The sequence below is a fragment of the Trichogramma pretiosum genome, unplaced genomic scaffold (assembly GCF_000599845.2).
Source record: "Trichogramma pretiosum strain Unisexual culture from Peru unplaced genomic scaffold, Tpre_2.0 scaffold2, whole genome shotgun sequence".
NCBI classification, from domain to species: Eukaryota; Metazoa; Arthropoda; class Insecta; order Hymenoptera; family Trichogrammatidae; genus Trichogramma; species Trichogramma pretiosum.
Window position 1 is genome coordinate 5,241,921 of NW_019641687.1, and position 20,126 is coordinate 5,262,046.

The window sequence follows — 20,126 nt, forward strand, 5'->3', positions numbered from 1 at the left end:
TGATCGTTTTGAAATTTCATTATACCACTGGGAAGGTTCCTATGATTTCAGAATACGCTCTTCCTTTTTCGTTTTTTTCCACTTCGCACACACTTACCCGCTCCCCCGCACTCATCGCTCATTGGTGATATTCCACAATTTTTAAAAAAGTTAATCTAGAATTCTTCAGTTTAATCGTTTAATTAGCTTTGTTTACGTTTCCCTTTCATACGTAAAGAAAGTTGTCGTTGTCGTACGATGAACGTTGCCTACTTCAAATCTTCTGTCATTCCTAATTGTGAATTATACCCTCAAGCACTTTTTTAAATATATTTCTGAATGTCTTTATGCAAAAAAGGCTAAAATATTATTTTGTTTTTATAAATATTCTCCTACACCTTACAAATTTAACGTGAGCGAAGCCACGACGGGTATCGCTAGTTATAAATATATTTTCAGTCTTCTCACCGTTAGAAATATAATGATCAAACAGTTATAAAATCATTTAAAATGTTTCACATCTCAAATGTAGAAAATTAAAAATAACGATTAAAAAAGTATTCAAATAGTTATCTGAAAATAATGTGGATCATCATGCTATCAAAAAATGTTGAAAAAACGTTACATTATTGGTTAGTATAAATCCAGTTTTAATGACCCTTTTAGTCCAAGTAACTTATTCGTTGGCCAAAAATTAGCCATAAAACATTGGGAATTTCTATACCAGGGAATTTTTGAGATAATAATTTGATTTCCTTTAGGCTAATAAGTCAGCATGAAATGACGTGGGTATGCAAATTTCTCTCATTTTCGAAGTGCACACGCTTACATTTACAAAAGATTACTCATCAGTTAGATCAACGGTTCGAAGTTTGATTAATTCGTTCGTAATGCGGATTTAGTTGTAGGCAATCGCGCGAGTGTCTCTATTGAAGATACTCAAAGATAAGCCAAGCTTAGCGAATAATTCAAGAAGGTCTCAATGCAGTTAACAAGTTTTCTTCTTTTATGCCAGCCTTTATCGAAGATAAGACGAACAGAAAATGAAATACATGAAGAGCAATAAAATCCCATTTGAAATATTAAGAAGCTTTTCATTAAAATGAGTAAACTTATTAAGAGATTTCTTCGAAAATTATAGAAATAATTCGATTCGATTCGAAGTACTAATAATATTGAATTTTCGAATATTATAATTGAGTAAATCGTGGATGAACAAAAGTCTACATATAAGATTTCAAAACTTCTCCAAGTAGATTTCAATTCAACATTTTCTCTACTAATTGTATCACAAGTATTGTAGTAATAAATAGGATTAGGTGAAAATTGAGAAATTTCGCTCGAGAGAGAGAGAGAGAGAGAGAGAGAGAGAGAGAGAGAGAAAGAGAGGATCGCGGGACGATGTTTTTCCGTCGAGCATTTTCATCAGGAAAAACGCCCCCGAAATTGACGAGAGCGAGCTAGCCGGGCCGTAATCATTCATAATAGCTCGCGTGCATACACTCGGTAATTTATTAGAAAAGCTTAATCTTTTAGCGACTTCATCAACTGATTCATTTGGTTTAATGAAAAGTGCGCGGGTTTAAGCGAGCAAGAAAAGGGTCTCTATTTATTCAGCATAAATTCAGAGGGGTAAGAAAAAAAGTTTAATTTGAAATTCCGGGGGCTCCTTTGAATTGATCGCGCCTCGAAAAACACTCGGGCGGTGCAGCACAGCTAGAGCAAGACATCGCGCTCGCGCGTGGCAGTGCTGCACCTTGTGTGTAAATGTGTGTACACGTGTGTGTGTGTGTGTTTGGAGGCGGGGGTGTAAAACTAACGCGTCGTAGCCGATGTGCGTTTGACGACCTCGGACGCAACGTAGAGAGTATTGTTACTGCTACTGCTGCTGCTGCTGCTGCTGGGGCTCTCTTTCTCTCTTATAATACTGCTAGGTACGACGACGACGACGACGCTCGAAAACGCATATATTTCTTCGGCTGCAGTGCTCAGTCGACGTTGCAAATAGGTCACGGGTCTAGCCGTTCCAGTGCTCTCTCTCTCTCTCTCTCTCTTCTTTCTCTCTTTGCAGAGGCTGCACCGACGAGAGACCGCTAAGCGATGATCAAGGACGCGGCGCTTTTCGCTGCAGCTCCGGAGCTCCAGAGCTCGCTAAAAGGATGTTTTGTTTCAAGCTCTTATATACCGTATCCGTAGTTCTTTTATATCGACGAATAAATTACAAAAGCTGGTCAAACTTTTTTTGCTCTCTATCTATCTCTCTCTCTCTGTTCGATCGTTGTCGCCTCTTGGCTCGGTGTCCATCGCGCGGACAAAATCGTTGATTCTTCGTTTCGAAACAGCGCGATATACAGCAGTATAGCAGTCCAGGCACACAGAGAGCACACTTGAAAAGAGTACTACACTGGTGCAGGAGTCGTGTACGCAGTAGTAAAATCGCGATTCGGTCGGACGCGCTCGTGCACCGCGCTGGTAGCAGCCATACAATAAATAAAGTTCGCAGCTCGAATCGTCCATTAAATTTTATTCGATTGTTAACGCTCGGCGGAGTAGTTATTATCGCGCGCCAACTTGCCGAGCCGAACAGTTGAATAACTGTTGAATGCAATAATTGAACTGCTTTGGCGTGTACGTTGGCTATACGTGTATATATAGAATATATATACCGCACTCGGGAGTCGGGGGCTAGTGGTATTGCGCCGATACACAATACGTGTACCGAGTTATTGTAATAACATATACACTAATTTACGATTTCAATGTGTGCGTATGCGTGTGTAGTGTACACTAGCTGGCGCGCGTGCCCATCTGCGAGCAAATGAAGAATCGAGCGCGCATACCTATATACATGTATAGAAGGCGCACTAGGGGATGTAATTACTGTCGTTAAGCAGCATCGCGCGCGCGACAGAGAGAGAGAGAGAGAGAGAGAGAGGCCCGAGAATGAATTGGTAGCTGACGCGCGCGCGACAATCGATAATCATCATAATGATCGGCGTTGCAGCTGCATAACACAGGCACGGAGCGGCGGCAGCTCGGAGTTTATATCGATTCCCGATGCTGAGTCGAGCCATTTGCAAACAACTAGTTAGCTCGACGGCTCGAATCTCGAATCCCCGAGGCTCTGCGTGCAGAATCAGCTGCTGCTGCTGCTAGTGTCGAAACTTGGATGACGGTTGCCGCGCGCTGCACACACACACACACACACACACACAGGCACATACAGTTGCGCGCCTGCATCAAGTGCCGCACGTAGCGCGTACATAAGCGTCTCTTATATACTGTATATATTTCGACGCGATCGCGTCGATTGAATTCGGTCACCGAAGCCGCACCACTGCGAGCAGCCGAAGAGAGAGAGAGAGGAATATTTTCCTCCCCCTTTCGATTCTGCTTCCTTTGTCGCGCGCGCGTTTTACGCTCGATCGATATTATATATTCTCCGCTGCCGCCGCAAGCGCTCGGCAATCTGTATAATTTTTTTTTATTTTATCATTAAAATAAACGAGCGCGGCTTTTACTTTTCTTATTTCGTCGAACTTTGAGAGTAGTAGCCAGCGCTAGCCCCAGAGAGTTTATCTTGGCTATATGCGCAGTGAGAGAGAGAGAGAGAGAGAGAGAGAACTAAAAATAGTATCCCACATGTGTACTTTGGAGGGGTCATGATCTAGCGGGCGGCCGTCGGGCTCGGAATGTTTGCAGACCAGCGCTGCATATATATACATAATGTACATTACCGAAGTTTCAGCGCGGTAATAACAGCACTCCAGGATTTGCTTCCATTACAATTTGCCGATCCGCGTTTATAAATATAAGCACATACACGCGCGGGCAAGGCTCGTGTTTGCTTTATGCCGCCGTAAATAAATTTACTGATGAACAAAACAAAAAAAAAAAAAAAAAAGAAAGAAACGAGGAAAAGTAGATATATAAGAGCTGGAAAATCAAGCGTAATGATGACTCATAAATGCGACGAGTAACGAGCGGCTCACGAGGCTTTCGTGGTATTATCTATAATTCAGTACAAACCGTCAGCACATATCCAAGTGCCTTCGTTTCCTTTATTACGGATCTCTGTATTTCCATTAGGTCTGATTAAGCCTTATAACCATCGTTAGGTCGCTTTCTTCCTACTTCTCTTCTTCTTCTTCTTCTCCTGCTGAGAGGAAAAATCAGATCGAGAACTTCTTCTTTTTTTTTTTTTAAACTGCCAACGCGCGAGAAGTAAAATTGAAAATTTGCTACTTTACGAAACGAAACGCGAAAAAAAGGAGCGGAAGAAACGGACTTTTAAAGAAAAAAAAAACTTTGGATCTCTCGCAATCTTTAGGTTTTGCCGTTCGCGCGCGTGGACTACTTTTCTCGGCGACCGGAAAGTGCAACGGACAAAAAGAAAAGAGCGAAAAATAAAGCACACTGTATTTAAAAATATCTCGTATTTTCCCAAAGACTGCTCCGTTCTCTCGAACGCGTCTAGTACATATAGTCGATCGTTAGTCGAACCTATTTGCTTTAGAACATTGAAAACATCGGTGTGCGCGTAGCGAAAAAATGGTTAAATTTACGTCGTGTGCGCGGGTGACGATCATCGCGACTGGGCTCGCTCGACGACGACGACGACGACGATGAAGGAGGTATATAGAGGTAACCTTATAGCTTCTATTTCCGAGAGGTCTTAAGCTCGGGATGAGAAAAAGTCGCCATCGGAGTCGAGTTTACTCGATAATTCAACGAGTAGCAGTACAGTAGTTTTATATCCTGGCAGCGAGTTATATATTACGCCTCGCGCGCGGTTTATTTGCCGCCGGGCCCTCTGCGCTACGATATACACAACTGAAATATAATTCAAACAGATCGAAGAGCTGATCATATATAAAATTGGTATTACTCACCTAGGCAGTAAAAAAATCTGTCTTCGCTCGCATTGATTTATTAAATTTGCACCGAGAGCTAGCGGGGGTTATATAGAAATGGGAAAGATTTCTCGCGCGTATAGCGACTGAAGTTTTTCGAATGTCAAACTTTGAGCAATAAAAGTATGAATCAATTTTTTTTCCACGCATACACACTTTTCCTCTATACTACTACGGGGCGCGCGCTCAACAGCGAGCACAAAGTTTCGCATTAACCCCGAAATAGTCAAATTACTGCCTTCTCTCTGTGCTCGCAAGCTCCCTCGCTCTCTCTCTCTCTCGTATACATAATATATAAAAGCTCTTCCGCCAGGCGTAATTCCCGCGTTAGTCGCGCGCGCGCGAGGCACAATCGCGCCGAGCGATCGGCCTGCGAGTGCAATTACGAAGTTTTGCGACTGTGTAGCGCGCAGGAAAAAACAAATGGATAAACAATTGCGTATAAGAGCGACGCAAAGCATTAACGCTCGCGCGCGAGTCTGCAAATCCTCCCTCGCCGTTGAGGCACGCGCGCGACCGACGTCTATATAGTTATATGTACACTGAGAAAAAAAAATCATTGAAACAATGAAAATTTCATTGATTCAACGAAATCATTTAATTAAATACAATCTATGAAATAATTTCATCGAAACAATATTTTTTTTTTATTGCATGAATGAAATTATTTTGTTTGAGTTATTAAATTATTAATCTATTGAATCAAATCAATCAATAAGATTAATTAAATATACATAGAAGTGATAAAATATTTCATCAAATATATTTTTTATTTATTTCACTTTAATAAATAGTTTTATTATTTCAATGAAATATTGTTTGAAAATAATGAAATATTATATAAAACTAATATTTCAGTTATTGATATCAACAAATGGTGTCTTAGGTTTAATCAAATATATTATAAAATAAATAAAATATTACATGAAATTGATGATTCAGTTGTTCAATCAATGAAATATTTCATTCAAATAAGGGAAAATTTGTCAAAACTAATGTGTAAATATGAAAAATTATTCATTTGTTCGATATATCATACTAAGGGTGAGTCCGAGTATACTGATGGCATTGCATGTGTTAATTAACTCCTGTACCTGTAATTAAACATTGCTTATACAGAATTTAAATATATTCATTACATATTTTTTGAAATTATAAGTTTTTTGCCTACCTACATCTAGAAACAATGTTACATTACATTCATTTACAAACGCACGCACGCAACTCATACTTATATACGCTCAAATACATTGGGGATAAAAGATGAGAGCTTTCTTATATAGCAATCAAAAATTTGTTCAGCCACTTGCGAGTTTTGAAATGCGCCATCTAGGAAGTCGGGTGAACTATAAAAAATAAATCGTTTCATTGATGCAACAAAATATCTAATTATTATAAAAAAATATTTCATTATATCAATAAATTAAAAATAATTTAATTGAAATAGTAAATAATTTAGGTTGATTAAATGAAGCGTTCAAAAAGTGCATTTTGGTACGTGATTTATTAAAAAAAATTATACTTTTGTAGTTATCAACTTACATTGGGATACTTTTAATTACCATATAGGTATACATCTTTGAGAATTACTTATAAAATGATCTATTGTCGGTTTATAATTGGAAAGGTTTTCTCTTTCAACAAAACAATAAGAGTTAGTTAACAACTGCACTTCGTAAGCCGATAAATGTTCATTATGATAAGTAATTTTTAATTCTTCACATATGAATGAAACTCGGTTTTCCTTACTTACTAAGATATGACAAATTTTTCCTAACACAGCTGGTACACAATCAGTTGTACCACTATTCATATAAATTACTGATTGTTTTTTGTACAAAGTACCATTCACTCTTACCCATGTAACTACTGAAGGATCAGCGTTGAGCCAATCTATGGGCACTTTTTTTTTGAACTTTGAGAAGTCTAATAAATTCTTGATTGAACTAACTTCTTGTGAACCTACTTCCAATCTCGACTCAAACCCTCGATTAATCAATAGCCTATAAGAGAGCTGCAATTGATGTTTTACAGATAAACTTAATTCAGGATTTACCCTTGAGGTCATTGAATTCGCTACTTCTTTAAAAAATTTGTGTTTGCCTTCAAAACGAATGGTAGAGAATTGATTCAATGGTCCAAAAAGTTTCATTAATCGAGGGTAGTGAGTTAAGATATGATACTTAGGTTTTAAATCTTCTTTAAAATAAGTTATAAACATAGTGTGATGCTCGTGAATAGCATTTTGTAATCTTTCAATAATCGAGTCATTCACGACAGAACCTGTGACAAGACTAACAATTTCCTTAAGAAGTAAAAAATACTCCCATACTGGGTCGTTTTTTTTGACTAAATTACCAACGAGTATACCAAAATAATTGATCAAAAATGACATCTCTGATGCTGAGAGTATTAAATATTTTTTAGATACACAATCATTAGGTAATTTAGTCATTACATTCATATCATCCATACATTTTTTACTTAAATTAGCTAAACGTTCATTTACTTTTTCAAGTGTAAAATAATTTTTTTGTATCAAATGATGCAAAATATGTCCCATGTCGTAGCGGCATATGCCCTCGTAAAGATCGTGTGTTAAGTCCACACAACTATTTTTTGTCACATGAAAATAAGGTATTTGGTTGAAAATACATTCTTCTTCAACACCGTGAGTTAAGTTTTCAGCCGCCAACTTATAATTATCAACGTCTCGCAGTAACTGAGAATCTTCTCTAGTTAAAAATTTACGCTGATTAATATCAGCCGTACAAATACGACAACAATTCATAGATAAAAATGATTTCGAAAATCCCAATATGGAATTTGCTCCTAAATTGTCGCTCACGACTTGAAAAACTACAAAGTTAACTTTAATAGAATTAATGATTAAACCGTCCTTCACTAATTTTTTTAATTTATCTACACAGCATTGAAAGATTGGTTTATTACCAAAGTCTTTGTGATTCAAATAGCGATGCAGTTGAAATAATAAAATATTTTCTAACTGACTAACAAACTCATCTGGTATTCCTAAAATAGAAATATAAACTGCACCTATTTTATGCAAAACTTTACGACTACCAATCGGGTTATTTATTTCGAAATCATCATTGTAAACCATTAGAGGAAGTAATATGCCTACAGGTAACTGTTCTTTTAGAGTTTTATATGCATCCCCTTTGAATAACGAATCAAAGTAGTCGCTCTGCTCTTTCTTATTTATATTTGTTATTATAGAGTCTAATACGCCAGGAAGCTCAAGAAATTTCGTTAATACAATATCAATTGGGATAATTTGAAACTTATGATATTTCTGAGCTTGCGTATTAAAACCCTTTACATTTTTTACGATTAAATACAAATCAATCGATTCCTCTACTGGTTCTATATAAGTGCCTAAAGTTTTAAAATGTTGAAAAATTTTGTACTCGTTTTCTAAAAAGGAAAAACAATTTTGAATAATCGATATTTCCAAGGATAATTCGCGATTGTTATTATGAAATAATTTCAGAGGGTTCAACGCATTTTGATAAAAATTTACACAATTAGAAATAATATCTAATGTAATTTTTCTATTGACAGTAGGTTTAGAAAAATACTTGGCGACTAAAACAGATGCGTTTCGTTTCAATTGTTTTGAAAATTCTTCTACTGATGTAACTTGCTGCGGAATGATTTCATTTAGATATTCCGCAATCGGTTCAATATCTGAAGAGACAGGTACGTCATCATAATTAAATAAAGGCACTTGTATATCACCGGTAGCGGATTCAATTTCCTTAAAATTATTTTTGGTTTCGTGGATTTTGGAGTGCTTTTTAAACGTATAAATATCTCGCGTTACACATTTGCATGCACTGCAAACGATTTCTGTAGACATTAAATTCTTATGTTTAAGTTTAACATGTGGGATCAAGTCCGAAAACTTTTTGAGATCATTGCAAAATGGACAAAACATTTTATGAATCTTAAAGAAAATTAGTGTAAGTCTACAGTAAATCAGGAAACGGAAAATCTTCTAATTTCTTTTGAACCGTGTGAAGAGCATGCTCTGTACAAGGAAAGATTTTATCATCCCACTGAGTCTTGATTTTCAAAAGTTTTTGTATAAGTATATACAAATGTTCGCTCTCGAAGGGATATTTCAATAGCAAGACGTGAAACAACTTGAAACACACTTTGAAAGCCTCCAACGTTGATGGTAATTTGTATGATATAGAATCAAATATAACGTAAGATTCTTTTATGTTTTTGAGATCCTCACCAACAACAAATATGAACGGTTGCACTGAAATTTTGTGTTTTTCTGCAAACTCTTTTTTTTTACTCAGTAAATCAGGAATGAGAGTTGAATCCTAAAATTTTACATGCATATATTAAAACATTTGATTGTAAATAATGTGTTACAGAACTACTCAACTATTAAAGTTACTATTGGTACTGAATGAAGGAAATTTTTTACTCACTATAGCGAATTGTATGATGCTTTGCTTGCTGTCACCAACTGACACCTTCCAAGTTTCCGTTTTACTAAGTTTACGTGAATTTGTTGATGGAATCAAATGTGGCAACATTAGAAGTTGTAGAGCAACTATGCTATCTGAAAACCATATAAATGTTAAATTAATATCATAATTATGTATAAAATAAGAAAAATTGTAAAAATTATAAAGAATACTCACTTTCATTTTGAACCATTTCATCTTGAATACAAGTGTATTGACTTAATAAATCTCTTCCGATTTTATCGGATTTACTGATTTTCTGACAATCCAGCAAAGTATGGAAAATAAGATTCCACTTTTCAAAATTTAATGTTTCTTCACTTAAATTGAGATGATCAAAATCCGATAAAATCAATTTGTAAGCATCCTGTTGCTTGAGTATTGGATAATCAATAAATACTTGAATCGTATTAAGATCGGTACTTTCTTCTATAGACTCCAACCTGACGTTCGCCGTTTTTTTCCAGTGCTTCAGTGTTTCTTCTGTTATTGGAAGTGCGTGGTAAGCTCTTATCCAATTTAAGCTCGTTTCAACTTCTTCAGCTGAAAGCATAAAAATATAATAATAATAAAAAAAAAGAAAATGTGGTAGTCAAAAAGTCTTTGTCGATACTTACAATTATCTTCTTTTGAAATATTGTGCTTTCTCTTTTTTTCAGCATCCAATTCATTTGTTTCTACGATCATCAAATCCTCTTCACCATCACAGGCTTTTCTTAGAGCGACCTTTGTATTGTAGTACTTTACCACTAGTTTTCCCTTGGCTCCTTTTGATTTATTTTCAGTTCCTGAATTTTTCTTTAGAACCGGTGGGATATAGTAGGTGGAGATACATTCTGTGTCAAAAGCACTAACAATATACTGAGCCAAATGCTCAAAAAATGAATTGTCGAGCTTTGGGTTGTTCAATAAGGAAAAAACTTTGCTGATAATAATATCAACAAGTTTAGTCCTATGAGCTTTTTTTAATGAGTTATTCTTGTCAAAGTATGCAATAATACTCCTGCCCTCACAATTTTCCTTTAGTACTTCTCTGATATTTTCTAATTTATGCAAAATGATCAGGTTGTCGATCGTTTCCTCGCTGTTGACTTCTAATAGTGGGCGTTTGGCCGGAGGTTCGTGATCAGTATTGACAGTGGCTCTTCTTTTTGATGAGGAAGCCTCTTCTAACTCAGATGGAAATTCTTCGTTGAATTTTTCTCTAAAAGTCAATTGATCCCCAATTATAGGAATTAATTTTTCCAAATACTGGTCACTCAATGTTTTGAATATTTTTTCATTGATTTTTTGAGCTGAAACATATAAAGAAAGAGCAATTAATGATTAATATAAAGGTTAAATGAAAAAATGTTTGAAAAAAATAAAAATTAATTTGAAAAATTGTTCAATCATCATTCCTAGACTGTGTCAGTACCATTAAAAGCGTTGAGAAGTGAAGTTCAAAAATAAAATGATATTATTTATAATTTATGGTTGGACTTATCGATATTATTTATAACTTTGCATAAATTAAAGCAATATTAAAATTTAAAAAACTCACAAAATGTTTGTGTAATTATGTAAAAATTAAAAACTTATACTGCTAACTACCATAACCTACTCGAGTTTCATTATAACAGCTCAACTGTTTCTCCAGTAAGTCATATTTTTTCAAAATTTTATTATTCTGCACTTTGAGTTTAATGTAATAGCAGTATAAGATTGTGTCATACCACATTGAGACTTGGTAACTACAGAGGAGAGGTACGAATGGCAAAGATACTTCGTTTACATTCTGTCGACTTCTTCGTAGTAGTCGACTGTACATAGACTAATGGTTTTACTTGTGCAATTTAATGCAATTAAATAATGCACATTACTTGAAGTAATTGTACAATTCAAACTACCTAATATTAATGTATATTTTAAGACACCTCAAAATCATTGAATATCTCATAATAATATCTCATAATAAAATATTCAAATTATTAGATGCTCTGCGAGTCAGGCATGGTCATGAAGCATGGCTTGGAAGTAAATTATGAAAAATCTGAGCAGCACTAAACCTTTATAATACATAAGACGGTTATATAAACATTAAAAACTAATTAAAGTATTGCTGAGTAGGCTATGAATCTCAGCAATACTTTAATTAGTTTTTAATGTTTATATAACCGTCTTATGTATTATAAAGGTTTAGTGCTGCTCAGATTTTTCATAATTTACTTCCAAGCCATGCTTCATGACCAATACCTGACTCGCAGAGCATCTAATAATTTGAATATTTTATTATGAGATATTATTATGAGATATTCAATGATTTTGAGGTGTCTTAAAATATACATTAATATTAGGTAGTTTGAATTGTACAATTACTTCAAGTAATGTGCATTATTTAATTGCATTAAATTGCACAAGTAAAACCATTAGTCTATGTACAGTCGACTATTACGAAGAAGTCGACAGAATGTTAACGAAGTATCTTTGCCATTCGTACCTCTCCTCTGTAGTTACCAAGTCTCAATGTGGTATGACACAATCTTATACTGCTATTATTACATTAAACTCAAAGTACAGAATGATAAAATATTGAAAAAATATGATGTATGAAAAATATGATGTATTGAATGTCTTTATTTAATACACATAACCTGAAATAATTAAATGATGAAAAGTACCTGAAATCATTGCATATTGTATGAAACCTGATAATATTGAACATCTCACAATAATTAACCTCAAACCCAACGAATATGCAAATTACTTAGGTACTGTGCGAGTCAGGTATTGGTCACCCAGTATTGAAATTTACTCAATACTCCGTAACTTTGAGTTTAATGAACTAACAGTAGATAAATATGTACTTAAGAAAGTAATACTTACTTTTAAAAGTATCGATATACTCTTGGAGGTCCCACTGCTTAAGCCAGTCTTGTACTTTTTCATCCATGATGATTTTACCGGCCGTTAGACAATGCGCAGATTTCGATTAGCAATAGGTCACTGGATATTCGAAACCGACAACACAGATTAAATTTTTGCCGGCTTTCCTCTCTCTATCACTGGTATGTGCAAGGTGAAACTCAAAACTAAACACTGTGATTGGAGCAGGGAGCTACTCCGCATTCGGAGGGTAGATCGCAACGAACTGCATTTGAAATTCTTGAAAAATCGAATGTTGTAGCGTTCGATAATGGCGGGCTTTAGCGAGTACAAAATAACATTTCGGAGCATTATAAAGGCGCGGGCTTTAGCGAGTACAAGTAACATTTTAAAAATAAAATTTGATGATAGTAATATATAGAAAACGATCATTCATTTTATCTGTTGAAATAATATAACAGTATCTGCTTCTATCATCTAAAATCTGTACGTAGTAATGGAATTTTAAAATAAAGGTTGAAATATTTTACCAATATGGTGTCGCGAGCGACGAAAACAAAATATTCTGACTCGAGGATATTGACTCATGATCATAGATCATGTTCATTCTGAAAAGTTATTATTGATTTGGTGACACTTACAAATTAATTCTGTTACAATTCGCAAGGGAAATTCAATAATTTATTATATCACATATTTATTTTATTAAAGCAACAATTTGGATTTTATGAGTTCGAATAAATATTTCATTGATTTTATGATATTCATTATAAACATTGTATTTCATTGAAATTATGAAATATAACGTTATTGGGACAAGATATTTTTTTGGTTCAATGAAATATTTCATTAGAATATTTCAGAATTTCAATGAAATTAATATTATTCATTTAATAGTATCATTTGATCGAAAGAATCAAATATTTTGTTAATAGAACTAAATATTTTGTTCATTGTTCTTCCAACGAAATATTGAATTGTTTTTACATAAATTTCATTGCTTCAATTGATCATATTCATCAAACTAATAGTGTATTAAATATTAAATTAAATTTCATTAAATCAATGAAATTTTTTTCTCAGTGTATAAACAACGCAACGCGTGCGCTACTGCCGTTTTTGTTTTGCACGCAGCGACGAGTAGTACTCCGCGCGAATTTTTCGTCGTTAACGAGCGAACTGCAACGACAGACGAGCAAAAGCAGCAGCGAGCTTATGTAATAATAATTGCGGTTGAAATTGCGCGGACACGACTCTCTCTCTCTTTATGCGAGTTTGCCTTATTAATCGACAAAAGTATATATATTGTGCGACGTTGTATCTAATGCGAGTAGACAAAAATATCTATGCGCTTGTGCGTGTAAGTATGCGCGCGCGCGTGTGTGTGTACCAGAATTCTCGTGCCCACGCACTCGACGTAATTTGAATCGTGTACTCATTATCCGGCGCAATTTTTATGAACAACTCGAATAATAAAGCAAATAATAGCTGGTCAGGAGTTGGCCTCGTGTACACAAAATACATAAAAAGCAGCGGTAGTCCAGCGGTCGAAATAAAAAAAAAAAAAAGCCGCGCGAGGGGGTGCCAAATGTTTCCGAGCGCTTTATGAATCCGCAGCTCCAGTTCTTGCATACATATAGCGTAGACCCACACACACACAGAGAAGCTTTAGCAGCAGCAGCGAGCACATTCCACTAAAGCCCGTACTTTAGGGTGGGCGTGGCCTTCTATTTATTTTTCTCTTCGTACTTTCTCATGCTGCTGCTGCTGCTGCTGCTGCTTGCACAAATCGCACTTTGAACTCGCGTATACGTACATTATACGCGTATCATGCTGATTTAATCTTTTATCCTGCGTATGGTGTTGCGCGTGTGTTTGCAACATTTTTTCATCGATATTGAAATTACAAATTGTTGTTATAGTTTATTTTTAAATTCTTTCTCTTATCAGGAACAGGTATTTCGGACAATGTTGTAAAATTTTTATGCATAGCAGACATTTTTTTCAATTGCATTTCTGTTACCTTCGCTATTAATAAACTTCTCTTTTCATTCAAATTGTACTTTTTATGCAGTCAATTTTTTTTCCATGTGTACTTAAGAACTCCTACGCCATAAAGTTGATGAAATACTACCTATATATCAACAGGTGGCTCTGAGTCCTTTCTCAGTCATCAATCATTCTTAGCGCGATAAACTTTCTAACAGTTTACTTTTGGCGCCTCGAAGCTGTTTCATATTGAAATCTGCTCTCCCTCTCCCCCCCTGACTCGATGGAAATCTCAACGAACAAACAATAACCGAGTATAAATTTAAATATGATTACGTGTAAAGTCGCAAATGATCGATTTAATGATGATAAACAGATTCCGCAACTATAGGCACTTATTTGAGCTTTATCGTCGTGCCGTTTCGTGTGTGTGTGTGTACGTGTATATATGTAGAGGAGGAAACATCGATTGCCTCGGTCGTCCAATCGAGAGATGATCGACGTTAAATGGCCGGGAGTATTCGAATCAATTTTTTTTTTTGTTGTGCAACGGACGGACGCGCCAACACAATGCGACAGCGATCCAGCACGAGCTGCACGCGAGCGAGCATCGGACGGAATTGCACGGGCGGCCTCGATCTTTATTCGAGTGCGTGTGTGCGCGAGTACGCGCGCGCTCTAATTTATTTCCAGTTCGCTCGTCGCGACAATAGTTTTACACAAAAATCGGCCGTGGCGTGGGTGGCTGTATATACAGGATATAATGCGTGCGCGGGGTGCACACATCTGACAACTCCAGCCATCCGATACACACGGAAATCAATGATTCCGCCACGCGGCGCGCCCCCCCCAAGGTCTTATATATTCGCGCCAAGATACACTACAATGGATTTAAATTGTCGAAAAACATTCGTCTTCTTGACAGTTATGCGTGCGGCTGGATCAATCATTTTCAACGGCTGAGTGTGTGGGTGTGCAAATGCTCGTGGCTGCTCGTCCCATCGAACGACCGAATGCATGAATACATGTGATTTTCAATCCGATAAGAGCACCGTGGGTACAAACAATTTCACATTATCGTATCGTGGGACGTGAATTTTCATGGTTGATCAAAAATATTCAGATAACGAACTCGCGAAATTTGGAATTCAAAATTGCGCGCGTAATTATTCATTCGTACATTTGTTTCGCTGTTGGTTTTTTGTTTTCTCCTGACAAAACAAAAAAAACTCATTCGAAACTTGTAGCTTTACACACGGTTGGACGGTAGATCTCATCCGGAATTACCATTATATCGCTACATTGTTATTTTGTTGAGTAATTTATCGTAGTTTAAATTAAAAGATGAATACGCCCGGGCGGACTGGCCAATAACATACGCGAGCTGGTCACGTATCCTGTACGCGAGCATCCAACGCTGCATGCAAAATGTACATAATACAGCAAAAGGTAGACGATGAATTACGCGAGCTTTTGTCCTTGCAGTAGTAGTAGTAGTAGTAGTAGTTGAGAGAGACTAGACGAGACGAGACTAGAAAGAGGAAGAAAAAGCTCAGGATACCAAGAGGCTATTAAGTCCAAATGTTAACGTTTCGACAGAGGCTTAATTCATTTCTAGGTGGACGCTCGATTAATCTTTCTGCAGACTGCACGATGAGCCGTGCCTGCGATGCGTGCGAAGCTTGGCCAATTATGTGCCGCCCATTTTTCTTTACAAGTCTGCGTATTCTCGGTATTTTTTTTTTTTTTTTTACTTTTTTGTTTTTTACGTAAATGCCGTGTTCATCTGGGTTATGTATCAACTCTTTCACTTTTTTTTTCTTTCACTGCAACTACGTGAACTTTTTGTTATTCTCTCTTTGCCTCTTGTTCGCAAAGGTTGTTTTATGTACTTATACACTATGTGTACTTGTTTAAAAGTGGGTTATGTGATTTTTCCGCGTAATAGGATTTAAGTACTAGTAAAAATTAATTTTTTTTCGAGTCCGAGTATTTTTCACGCATTGTTATTGTTTCTACGTGAATTGAAAATAAAATTGCTAAAAATGGGCTTTGTAAACGAAAATAAAACACTGCCAATATATTGACAAAGATTTTTCTCTTAGAAATTTAATTATTGCTATAATTATTTAAAAATATTAATAATATAAAATATTCCACTTAAATTGATAAATTTTTATAAGAAAAACAAAGAGAAAACGACCGGAATGTGATTTTTGAATTAATCTATACTACATCGTATGATAAAAAAAAGGGTTTTATGCTATTAATGCCCCGCACATTACTTACAGAAATTTTTAATCAATTATTTATGTGTGAAAATCTACTGTACCAGTCAGTATACAAAATTTAGGAATACTTTTTGCTGGCAGGGATTTTCTACTACCATATTAATTGGCACTATGTACTTGTGAAATATATTGTTTATATTTTAGTTAATGTACAAAAGGTTTTTCTCAATAACCATGAAATTAATAAAAATTTAAAACTTCAATACGTCATTTTTTCTTTAGAAAATTGAACGATATTAGTGTGAAAGATTGTTTGATATTTATAAGCGTACTTATGCGAGGGCAGAGGTCTTCATCGAGTCAAAATGTCTTGGGACAAAACTTGCGCTCCTAAAGTTTGCTTCAATTATGTGCCTTTTGAGGTCACTCTTGTATCTGAATGACTTTTAATAAATGTCACATTCGAAGAAATTGTTGGCTTTGTGTACTTCAATAACATGACTTTTGAGTTGATCCTCGCGGCCATATGATTTGTTACAAATGGCACTTTCAAAGGGTTTACTACGGCGATGTACTACCTTTATGTGTGTATTAAGTTCACTCTGGCAGTTAAATAATTTGTAACAAATATCACATATGCAGGATTTTCTGTGATTGTGTACTGCATTTATATGAGTTTTATGGTTACTTTTTTGCTCAAATGTTTTGTGAAATGTCCCATTTGGAAGGATCGCCTTGATCATGTACCTTTATGGCGTGTCTGATGTTTCTTAAGATTCTGTTTTATTCCAAATGATTTCTGACAAATCTCACATTCGAAGGGTTTGCTACGAACATGCACTAAAGTTACATGAGTTTTGAGGGAACCTTTTTGCCCGAATGATTTGTGACAAATCTCACATTTGAACGGTCTTCTGCGTTCATGTACTTCACTTACGTGTGATTTTAGGTAACCCTTTTGTCCAAATGACTTTTGACAAATTTCACATTCAAATGGTTTGATACGATTATGTACTGTATTGATGTGAAGATTGATGTAAGATTTTCGCCCAAATGCTTTGTGACAAATCTCACATTCAAAGGATTTTCTGCGATCATGCACTCCCATTATATGAGTTTTGAGGGTACTCTTGAGTCCAAATGATACGAGGCACACGTCACACTCAAAAGGTTTGCTACGATCATGTACAGTGTTGATGTGTTTTTTAAGATCATTCTTGTACCCAAATAATTTGTGACAAATTTCGCATTCGAAGGATTTCATACGATTATGTACGGTATTTATGTGATTTTTGAGTCCATGCTTGTATCCAAATGCTTTGTGACAAATTTTACATTCAAATGGTTGTCTACGATTATGTACCGCTTCTATGTGAAGTTTCACATGAACTTTTTGTCCGAATGCTTTATGACAAATCTCACATTCAAATGGTTTGCTCCGCATATGTACCGTCATTATGTGGAATTTGAGAGTTTCCTTGCGGCCATATAAATTTCGACAAATTTCACATTCAAAGGGTTTGCTACGATTATGTACAGTAATAATATGATCTTTGAGAATATTCTTGCGACCATAGAACTTGTGACAAATTTCACATTCGAAAGGTTTACTCCGATTATGTACGGAATTTATATGAATTTTCAGATGACATTTTTGTCCAAATGATTTTTGACAAATATCACATTCGAAGGGTTTGCTTTGATTATGCACTATATTAATGTGAGATTTGAGATTCTGTTTTAGTCCAAATGACTTATGACATATGTCACATTCGAAAAATTTACTTCGATTATGCACCATTATGACGTGCCTCTTAAGATTCTGTTTTAGTCCAAATGATTTCCGACAACTCTGACATTCGAAAGGTTTACAACCATCATGTACTACATTTATGTGTTTCTTGAGATCTCCCTTGTAACTAAATGATTTGTGACAAGTGTCACACTTGAAGGGATTGCTATGATTATGTACCGCCATTACGTGAAGTTTGAGATGAATTTTTTGTCTAAATGACTTGTGACAAATCTTGCATTCAAAGGGTCTGCTCCAATTATGTACGGCGTTGAAGTGACGTTTGAGGTTACTTTGCTTTACAAATGATGTAAAGCAGATTTCACATTCATGCGGTCTAATATTCTTACGTATCGTATTAGTATGTTTAAGCTTCAATCGGGAAGTTTTTTGGAATTGACTATCATTATTACCGCATTCATTGTTCATCAATTTCACCTGATTCTTATCATTAGCCTGAATCTGATTTTCTACTTTCACCATTGGTAGATTACCTTGATATTCATTTTCGTACATGGTTTTTGAAAATGGCTTCGATTTCGGTTTTACATCCTTACACTCAAATTCAACAAAAATATCTTCATTTACATCGTTGATCTGATTTTCTACTTTTACAATTGGTAGATTATTTTGATATTCATTTTCGTACATGGTTTTTGATAATGGCTTCAGTTTCGGTTTTACATCCTTACACTCAATTTTAACAAAAATATCTTCATTTACATCGTTGATCTGATTTTTGTTTTCCATTTTTACGATAATAGGTTGAATATGTTGAAACTCAGATTTGCAGACAATCGTTGACAGAGACGTCGGTTCAAGTTTAAAACGTGTGCACTCAAATTCTATGGATATTTTTTCATCAACATTTTTCTGTAATTCAATAGGCTGATTCATGTGATTTTCCTAAAATTAAAATTGTGCAATAGTTTCGTATAGTAAAAAAAAACAGAATATAATTTAAATCGTTAAACTCACTGATGATTCATAAAACGGAAGTGTTGAATATTTTTCAGCTTTGCAAGAGTTCGCCAAGTCGAAAACGTAATCGTCACTTGCATCTTGAGAGAAATCGTTCGGTTCTTCCTTCACCCTAGAAAATTATCAAGGTTATTAAAAGATCACTTGAAAAATAATAAAGACAGTCTTACGCTCGAAAAAGTTTTACCTAATTACGTCACTTTTGTTATCCATTACTTTCTTAATTATTTGTATTTACTTATAATTTTCACTATGTACAATAAAAAATTATTTGAGGTTATATGCCTCGACTAGCCAAAACTACACCTCGATTTTAAGAACACGACCTGTAATCTTTTACAGATATTATTCACTTAAAGGTATTATTAACACTTTTTCTCCTAGAAATTCGATTCTTTGTTAATGACTGAATTCTATTTCAGCGAGTTGACTAAGTGATATTTAGCTCCTTGGCGATATACTTTTTTCTTCCACCATCGAGTGGTTTTATACAGTAATGTACTGCTATACACAGAGGGACTGACCTGTTATTGAAACAACAGCAAAATTTTAATGAAAATTTGATTCATATACAAATTTTTCAGTACAATAACTTGGAAATGTTAAAAGAAACGCAATGAAGGAAATACCCTTTCTTATTTCAAGATATGTAATTTTTAAAATATCCAACAATTTATAACGCGTTTATTCTTATATTTTAACCTGTAAAAGATCGGGATTTCAGAGGTCATATCAACCTCAGACCAAAGGTAAAGTGTCGGTCAGGGGGTGCGCCAATATATCGGCGTTGTGTCCTTTTACAGATCAAATGCTCTTCTTTTAAAAGTACTTCCCACATTTAAAAAAAAATCACTCAGACTTTGTTATA

The 20,126-nt window shown here is 35.3% G+C and overlaps 4 protein-coding genes across 7 annotated transcripts in view; 1 reads left to right on the top strand and 3 right to left on the bottom strand.

Moving 5' to 3' along the window:
* LOC106659156 (retinal guanylyl cyclase 2) overlaps positions 1-20,126 on the top strand; it is a 94,278-nt gene that overhangs the window by 42,883 nt on the left and 31,269 nt on the right. The window lies entirely within an intron of this gene.
* LOC111694208 lies at positions 6,378-8,863 on the bottom strand. Its single transcript, XM_023461465.1, has one exon. It carries the CDS (start codon positions 8,851-8,853, stop codon positions 6,451-6,453), a length of 2,403 nt encoding a protein of 800 aa, XP_023317233.1. The 5' UTR covers positions 8,854-8,863; the 3' UTR covers positions 6,378-6,450.
* LOC106659165 lies at positions 8,865-12,494 on the bottom strand. Its single transcript, XM_014381562.2, has 5 exons — positions 12,266-12,494; positions 10,018-10,695; positions 9,578-9,943; positions 9,362-9,495; positions 8,865-9,250 (listed from the first exon to the last, which is right to left on the bottom strand). The coding sequence occupies exons 1-5, from the start codon at positions 12,330-12,332 to the stop codon at positions 8,885-8,887; spliced, it is 1,611 nt and encodes a 536-aa protein (XP_014237048.1). The 5' UTR covers positions 12,333-12,494; the 3' UTR covers positions 8,865-8,884.
* Positions 17,593-19,994, bottom strand: LOC106658532 (zinc finger protein 583-like). The gene is made up of 5 exons (XM_023461295.1): positions 19,961-19,994; positions 19,446-19,782; positions 19,256-19,370; positions 18,169-19,183; positions 17,593-17,660 (listed from the first exon to the last, which is right to left on the bottom strand). The coding sequence occupies exons 2-5, from the start codon at positions 19,469-19,471 to the stop codon at positions 17,593-17,595; spliced, it is 1,224 nt and encodes a 407-aa protein (XP_023317063.1). The 5' UTR covers positions 19,472-19,782; positions 19,961-19,994.

Coding starts and splice junctions, on each gene's coding strand:
- LOC111694208 (XM_023461465.1), bottom strand. CDS start 8,853: ATGTTTTGTCCATTTTGCAATGATCTCAAAAAGTTTTCGGACTTGATC.
- LOC106658532 (XM_023461295.1), bottom strand. CDS start 19,471: ATGGATAACAAAAGTGACGTAATTAG. Junction 19,184..19,255: donor TTCCGTTTTATGAATCATCA/GTGAGTTTAACG, acceptor TTTTAATTTTAG/GAAAATCACATGAATCAGCC. Junction 17,661..18,168: donor TCAAAGCAAACCCTTCGAAT/GTGATATTTGTC, acceptor ACATGATCGTAG/CAAACCTTTTGAGTGTGACG.
- LOC106659165 (XM_014381562.2), bottom strand. CDS start 12,332: ATGGATGAAAAAGTACAAGACTGGCTTAAGCAGTGGGACCTCCAAGAG. Junction 10,696..12,265: donor GTATATCGATACTTTTAAAA/GTAAGTATTACT, acceptor TATATGTTTCAG/CTCAAAAAATCAATGAAAAA. Junction 9,496..9,577: donor TGAAATGGTTCAAAATGAAA/GTGAGTATTCTT, acceptor TATGGTTTTCAG/ATAGCATAGTTGCTCTACAA.